The 7761-nt window shown below is 35.1% G+C and overlaps 1 protein-coding gene across 3 annotated transcripts; it reads right to left on the bottom strand.

The window, feature by feature from the left end:
- Nucleotides 1–873: 873 nt before the first annotated feature.
- Nucleotides 874–5246, bottom strand: LOC113696013 (guanylate kinase 2-like). Of its 3 annotated transcripts, none has more exons than XM_027215297.2 (12): nucleotides 5111–5246; nucleotides 4590–4632; nucleotides 4386–4493; nucleotides 4177–4253; nucleotides 3960–4089; nucleotides 3367–3744; nucleotides 2642–2763; nucleotides 2427–2562; nucleotides 2295–2340; nucleotides 2104–2203; nucleotides 1933–2030; nucleotides 874–1112 (listed from the first exon to the last, which is right to left on the bottom strand). In XM_027215297.2, the coding sequence occupies exons 2-12, from the start codon at nucleotides 4590–4592 to the stop codon at nucleotides 1030–1032; spliced, it is 1281 nt and encodes a 426-aa protein (XP_027071098.1). In that variant the 5' UTR covers nucleotides 4593–4632; nucleotides 5111–5246; the 3' UTR covers nucleotides 874–1029. The 3 variants fall into 3 exon arrangements, with proteins under 3 accessions (XP_027071098.1, XP_027071097.1, XP_027071099.1); XM_027215296.2 differs by having other exon boundaries at nucleotides 874–1121; nucleotides 5111–5245; XM_027215298.2 differs by having other exon boundaries at nucleotides 874–1121; nucleotides 3367–3729; nucleotides 5111–5239.
- Nucleotides 5247–7761: the final 2515 nt, after the last annotated feature.

Below are 7761 nucleotides of genomic sequence, written 5' to 3' on the forward strand. Positions count from 1 at the left end.
AACTAGAAGATCATTAGGAAAGGGTTGGATTGAGTAGTAAGATGACGGGAATTGTAAGTAGAAGATTTTGAATTCAAAACATTCTACTTATCAAAACACAAATCTAAAAGATTATCAATTTGATGTTCGAAATTCAGAAAATCGTTTAAACCTGATCTTTCAAACATATGATGGTTGGATGCATCACCTTTTAACTTTTCATGAAAGGATTCTATTGTAAAAATAAAAGCTAAGCAAGGCCATCTTATAAGTCATCTACAACGAAAGCTTTTTTTCTCCTAAGATTCCTAACACTCCTTTGTCCTTTAATGCAAAGAAATCATCTTTTATCTCCTCTTTTAGGGTAGTTGCAACTTGGGCACTACTTGGATATGTTAAGGTAGATTTATCATAGGCATCCAATTAAGGAGTTGATCCACACATGCTCAATCATTCATCCCAACAGCCTTGCCTGATTGCTTGCATGTGATTGATATATCACTACCAAGTTCAAGTTTCTGTTAAACTTCAATTCTTCCAGCTCAGGGAAGATTATTAATTCTTGAAGCAAACGTGTTGTGGTGATTGACACTATTGTGGTCTATGAATTATGACCCACCGTGCCTCCTTTGCAAGAAGTCACAGGGGAAATTCCCTTCCCACTGTCTTTGATCCGTTTGATGGTAAAATTTGCCAAACAACTGTTTCTTCACGGACAACTTGCTTGTTTCTGTGTACATCACAATTTTCTCCACCATGCAGGAACCATCAAAGATCAGAGAGCTAAAAAAATTGTGGATCTCACTACTTTTGATGGACGGTGCCAAAAGCGCGATTATTGTCGGCAAACATACTCTGCTAGACCTAGAAATCAAATATTGTGCCTAGTGCAGCTATCATCAATCAACTTGGCTGCTCATGTTGAATATCAATTGTGATTTGAAAGATCAGGGATTTGTAATCCGCTGTTCATCATGATCATCTTCTGGCTGTTACACTACTGAATTCTTGATCGTAATTAGTTGCTAGACATCTGTGATCTTCATTCGCTCACTTCATAATCGATGGTCCTTCATCTTCAATTTCATATTCTTGAATCACTTCAACTTCATGCAAGTCCTCTCCATCTCCTTCTACAGCCACTTTATTAGTAAGTTATTCATGTTAGTTTGGGAATTTCAAGACTGTTTTAAAACACACATAATTAGCATAAAGTCCACTAAAAAGCGCAGTTTTAGTTACATCAGGTTTTTTCAATTATGGTGAATACTATGGCAAACATAATCCAAACAAAAGACAGAGTTGGATCATGCAATGATGATACCCTGTTATGGCAAGGGAACACTTTTTGAGTTTCTTGTGTTAGTACTAGATATTCCTAGACAGTGAAGGGAGTTAATTTCTTGATCTGGCCAAGCAATTAGCAGCCCATTTTGTACACTCTAAAGGCAACGCAAAGTGCTAGATCAACAGTATTTGTTCACCCAAAAAATTGAAAAGACCAACCAGGATAAAGAAGTCGAATACATGTCCATGCATGAGGGGAAAAAAAAAAAACACGAATAATAACTCAAAAGATGCATGCCCAAATAAATCCCTCCATGGTTCAAGACTCAAGACTCAAGACGTCAATCTTTTTGCTTCATCATCTCTCAAAGTAAAAGGAAAAGGAGCAAGAGTTTGAGACTAGAAGCTCAACCAATATATATATATATGGAGTAGGCATTCTATCTACTGTGTGGCGGGAGGTTAAAAGTTGAAATGGTTACCTCTCCAAATCATCTATGCTTTAGAAAAATGACTTTTCAAAGTAAAATTGATTCTTTATGGGAATCAGAACTTCAGAAAAGCTTCAACTTGTCTTAGGTTAACTGAAAAGAAAAATGACTGAAGAAGAGAGGAAAGAGAAAACTAAAGTCAAGTAGAAAATTGATGTTGGCTAAGGTTTATGACCATTTATGCCATTTGTCATTGAATCACTGGTATAAATATCGAGTCCTCTTGTCCTTCCTGGTGCCCCTCCTTTGAGTGAGGACAAATCCAGCAAAAATCTGCACGTAAGTTCCAAAAGTTAGAAATATTCATGGGACATGAAGAAGACAGGCCTACCTGTAAACCACATACATGTTTTTGGAAGCTCTTTCTCGAGTGCCACAACTTATAAGAATCTTCTTATCAATCTTTGATACCGAATGGTCCCTTGGCAAGTCGACTAATGGCGGAGCTGCAACAGAAAGTACCCGCTTTAGATAAATAAAATCTCTAGTTGGAACTAAAAATGAGGCACTCAAAAGAATGTACAAGACAAGGCATACATGATTCATTTATTATCTCCACAGCTTCATCAAGGTCCAACAGTTTCTACATCAATAACAAGATAAATTGTGAGCGTAAGATATAAGAGGGGCGATTTGGAGTGAATGGCAATCTGGAGGATGAGAGCCAACCTTAAGGCTCGCATAACAAGTCTCCAGGTCATCATTCACCAAAATGTGATCAAAGAGTCCTTGTGACTCGGCTTGTTCAAGCTCAGCCTTTGCATTTTGTAGTCGCTTTTGGATCTGTTGTTCAGTTTCAGTTCCCCTGTCAAAGTCAATAAACTTCATCTCAATCCAACAGATGATGTGAGGACAGCAAAATTTGAATGTCTAGGTGAGCCCACCTTGCACGAAGGCGCTTCTCAAGCTCCTCAAACGAGGGAGGACAAACAAAGATGAAAATGGCTTCAAGAGAACTAGCCCTCACGGACCTTGCCCCTTGAACATCAATATCAAGGATGCATCTCTACACAAAATCATACAAGACCATTTTCAATGTTGCAATACTGAATTTAGCCATGCACTTAATTTTGACTACGAGATACTGGCATAATCATGATGGACTGTAATCACCTATGGATGCGTATCACATCAAACCATGACGCCATTCATTTTTTCATCTTCTATCCAACGAATATTGATCCCAAGGGCATATCAACTCATTAAAGCTCCAAATTTTGTAGTGATTTAGCAAAAACAGGAATTTTAACAGAAACTGAATATGAAACATTGATGAAACAGGAATTTAACCAGTCAGGTCGTGTCAAGAATCTAACTTAAAGGTGACAACCAAAAAGTAAAGGCTCCAAGGTTGCTAACAGACATCAAAACTACATATTGGAACCAAAGGAGGTATCGCATAGGAAAGTGCAAGTTTAGCTGATTTTGTGAAGCTATTGACTAAGGTCAGCTAAATAACCTGTAATGGTATTTTATCTACCGAATGATCTGTTTGATAGTCTCTTAATATCAGATCCCATATTTGTATACATATAACAATAAGGGGTCATAAACACCATTTTTCTCTGCTAATTTAATCAGGAAGACACAACAAGGGTTGCCAATTTACCTTTCCAGCATCTGCAACCACCTCAACCACTTCTATGCTGGTTCCATAGAGATTTCCATGAACTTCAGCAAACTCAAGAAACTTTCCGTCTCGAATCTCTTCCTCCATGACGCTTCGTTCAGTAAAATGATAGTGGACCCCATTCTGCTCTCTCTTCCTCGGAGCACGGGTAGTATGGCTCACAGAAAACCCAAATGTTGATGGAAATTCTTTCATCAGTGCAGATATTAAGGTACCCTTACCAACTCCAGAAGGCCCACTGATAACGATTGGCTTTTTAGCATCACCTACAACTCCTTTGCTCCATGCAACCACCTCAGTTCCAAATTCCTTTCTCTTCTCTTGGACAAAGGGTGTGTCTACCTGTTCATGGTGGATCTATAGCATAAAAAACAGAACCATGTGCACTGACCAAACTTCAGAAAACAAATTCGTGTGCATTAATTACAGAATCTAAACTGGCCATCTTAATTAAGGCTCTTTAAGATATTTTACGCCAATCGCCATTTAACTTTTATCAAACCCAGCCAAGATCCATATCTAACAGCCACGAAAATAAAAAAAAAACAACAAAAGCACCACTATTTACTAACCTCAAGGAACCAAAAGCAGTCATCTGGGCTAGAATCCCCCTTGAGAATGAAAATCCGATCCTCATTCAAAATCACAGCTGAAATCACTTCAGATGGTTTCGGTCTTGTTCCCAATACAGTGGGTGTAACCCTTCAAATATAAGTAAAATTAAATCACCCAACATCTATAATTCATAAAGTTAAAAAAAAAACTTTATATTTCAGAATCAAAACTCACCATCCTCCAGTACGTTTATCAGAAACCCGAACTTCAATCGTGGATTTTGATCCATGGTCAGTCCCACCAATTAAATACTGATTTAAACCAAAAATATATATATAAAAAAAGGAACAAAGCAATCATTCAGAATTGCCATCACCTGATTAAGTCACAAAAGAAAGTTATATTGTAGAACTGCATTAAATACATGTAAGGGAGCACCATACTGTTTTATTTCCAACATTAACAACCGTATTGTGGCCTTCGGATTTCAAGTCAAATCCATTAGGATAATCTCCAGGTAGATCATCTGCAACGAAAGCTGGAGCTTCCCCCTGAATTTTGCAGCAAGATATAGATCAGATCATGACAAACCAATCACTATAATTCTATGCATTCCAATAAAACCAATCGAAGATCATAGAACTCACCATAGATACAAAAAGCTTTCCTCTTTTTCAACGTAATCCCTGACTGAAACACGAAACAAGATTTCGAATAAATCCCTGATCCTAGATCTTACATTGCAACGAAATCTTTCAACTCAGTAGCCAAGTGCTCAGATTGATATAAAAATTTAGAATGCATCCCAAGTTTCCATTTTTAATGCCTTTTCCTTCTTGAAGGGTCAAAGTTCTCTCTCTCTCTTTTTTTTTTTGGATTGATTTCAAAATCAATGCTAAAACCCCACCTGGAAACGCCATGTGATAAAAAAGTTCATATAAACAAAAGCCCTGATGCTAATTTATCAGGTTGTTCGACACAATGTAAAATACCACAAACATAATAACAACAAAACAATATATCAAACACATTGTGCTGCCTCATAAGGAATTACGTCCGTGTTTGTTTATGCAGAGCTGGAAGAGGGAAAATAACATAAAAAAACAACCTTAATACAGCATAGCCTAATCATAAACTCATGATTTGAGGTAAAGGGATTATCAAATACCTGCTACAAAAGGGAGGGGCAAGAAGCTAGATTTTTTCTTTTTCTTTTCTATATATATATATATATATATATATATATATATATATATATATAATCTTTTGAATGAATATAAACGGAAGTAGAGTATTTTCAAGAAAGGGTCAATAAAGGAAACCACTTTGAGTGATGAATTCGACTTAGATAAAGATTCCCCACTCCCCAGTTGTCAAAGGAAAGCCGGCAAAAGACCAGAAACTTTGACGAGGAAGAGGAAGTTGGAAGAAACCTTAAGGAGCATGGGCTTTATTTGTAGCCTAAGCAAAGGAGGTGATGGGTAAGGGGAGCTAGAAGGCAGGGCAGGCGGGGTGGGGGCCAAAGCCAACAGAAGGAAGGACTTAGGAGAGCGGTGGCTTTTTGGTCTCATTCAGTTCACGCACTGGACAAGACCAGGTCGGCTTCTTTTTTATATTTTCTATTCTTGAAGAAAAAATTCCTCAAATTAGGGCAAATTTCGGCAATATATATATATGTATTGGTTTTAATACGGAGGCTTCCGTGAAAGTTGGGGCCTTGGGGATGTAGAATTGGAATCCTAGCCCACGAGCAAAGCAATAATTAATATGTTATCCTCTGAGCCACTCATTCTATAGATGGTTTACAAATGAATTTTGTTTGATTTCTTAATTTACCCGCAAAAAAAATCCAATGTATGTGCAGAATTCTCGTATTAAGTTAGATAATAAATTCAATTTTCCATCTCTTTTCATTTTTCAGTTAATAACCTACTTATTTTAATCTATGCTAACTCTTTTTTCTTTTTTTTTTTTGACATGTGATGCATACTAATCCTTTTTGTTTTCTAATGTAATCCACAATAATCCTAAATCAGGTACATATTAAAAATAAAATTATATAAAAATTGTCCGTAATAACAAAGTTTCAAAGTATGCTTATATAAGCATTAAAATATTTTCACTTAGGAAAAAAAAAAGAGATGAGCATTACTACATCGTAAGTATTTTAGGAGAATGTAAAAGCAGCATTAATAAAAGAGAAAAGTATTGCTCCTACATAATAAGTATTTATCGTTAATGATATTTAACTGGAGGATAAGAAAGTTAAGAATGTGGCAAAAGAAGTAAATTGGCCAAAAAATAAATAATGCCAAGTTTGATAATTTAATTTTAATTCAACACTTATATTTTGTGGGTTTAAAGCTTTAATATGTTCAAATGTGTTTGCTAACCAAAAAAAAAATATCTTAATTAATTAATTTGTTCGTAATTGTTTAGGCAAAATTTATTCAGAACAATAAGAAATAAGTGAATAATTCAATAACTTAATACAAAATACTCTCAAATATTAATATTTTAATATTTAATAATTCAATAAATTAATAAATTCAGATTTCAACTTCACTTTTTTTATCAAACGCATCCTAAATCCATCAAAAAGAAGAAAACTAGCCAAAAAATAAATAAGGCTTGTACAAATATTTTTATTCACAAAGATTACACTAGTTATGTTGAATGTATAACTCAAACTTCAAGAATATCCTTGTACTTGCCATGGACATGACAATTGACAAATAGTAAAGTTGGCCAACCTCCTCCGGACAGAATCCCTAACTTGTTCAAATGTCCTTTTATTCATCAGTGTCTATACAGAATTTTCAAATGATGCGGATCCAAATTGTAAATCGAACAGAATTTTGCGCTTTACTTTTCGTTGTGGTAGATGCTGACCATTTGACAAATTGATGAGTTTTGTGGCAAATTCAGAAATTAGAACCTTCTAACGTCAAATTTGGCATTGTTTAGATTGTAGTTTTCTAGAAGAAAAATTATTAATATTTTCTGTAAATATTTATTTTACACATTTATCAACTGCCTCTTAATTGCATGTACATCACATCTTAAAAAGTGTTACAGTAATTTTTTTTATTTACAAAACACTCTTAACACAGCCAAAGCTTTTTGCGCTTTAGTTCTACTATTCTAGTTCAATAATTCTTCATTTTGAGATCTACATTTGATTTTGGAATCTCTCAATTATTTGCATTTCAACATTTTCTTTAGGTTTTGGACAGACGCAATTAATATGTTTACCCTTCTCGCTTTTTCTAGTATATAAGTGCAGAATTAGTAACCGGGAACATGAGACAATTTGCTGAGCAATGCAAGGGAAGTTTCTTCGTGGGAACTTTCAGAATTTGTGGTTGACTAGTAGACTACAATTAATCTGTGGTTCTAGAAGCAATTTACTGTAGTACTACTGATTTTGATGTAAATTAGGAAAAACTCTTTTTTTTTTTTGGGTAATAAAAAAGTTTGGGTGTATTTTGTCTCTCTATACATTTAATGCTAAAGTTTTAGTCCTTATATACTCCAAATATACAGGTTATACTTGGGTTATCAGTAAATAAAACCTACATCCCAACATTTGAACTTGATTTTGGATTTTAATCCGTTCGATGTAAGTTAAAAAAAATAAATAAATAAAATAGTACTTCCAAAATCACTCACATTGAGGAAACTGCTTCCTTGAGTCCTTTACCCATTTTCATTGGGATAATTTCAGAAACCTCCTCCCCTAAGGTTGCTGATAGTTCATTTGGCGCTCTTAAATTTTTAAAAAAATCTTACTTGTCTCCCTCGTTTCGGGGCTTTTGT

This window comes from Coffea arabica, chromosome 6e (assembly GCF_036785885.1).
Source record: "Coffea arabica cultivar ET-39 chromosome 6e, Coffea Arabica ET-39 HiFi, whole genome shotgun sequence".
Taxonomy (NCBI): Eukaryota; Viridiplantae; Streptophyta; class Magnoliopsida; order Gentianales; family Rubiaceae; genus Coffea; species Coffea arabica.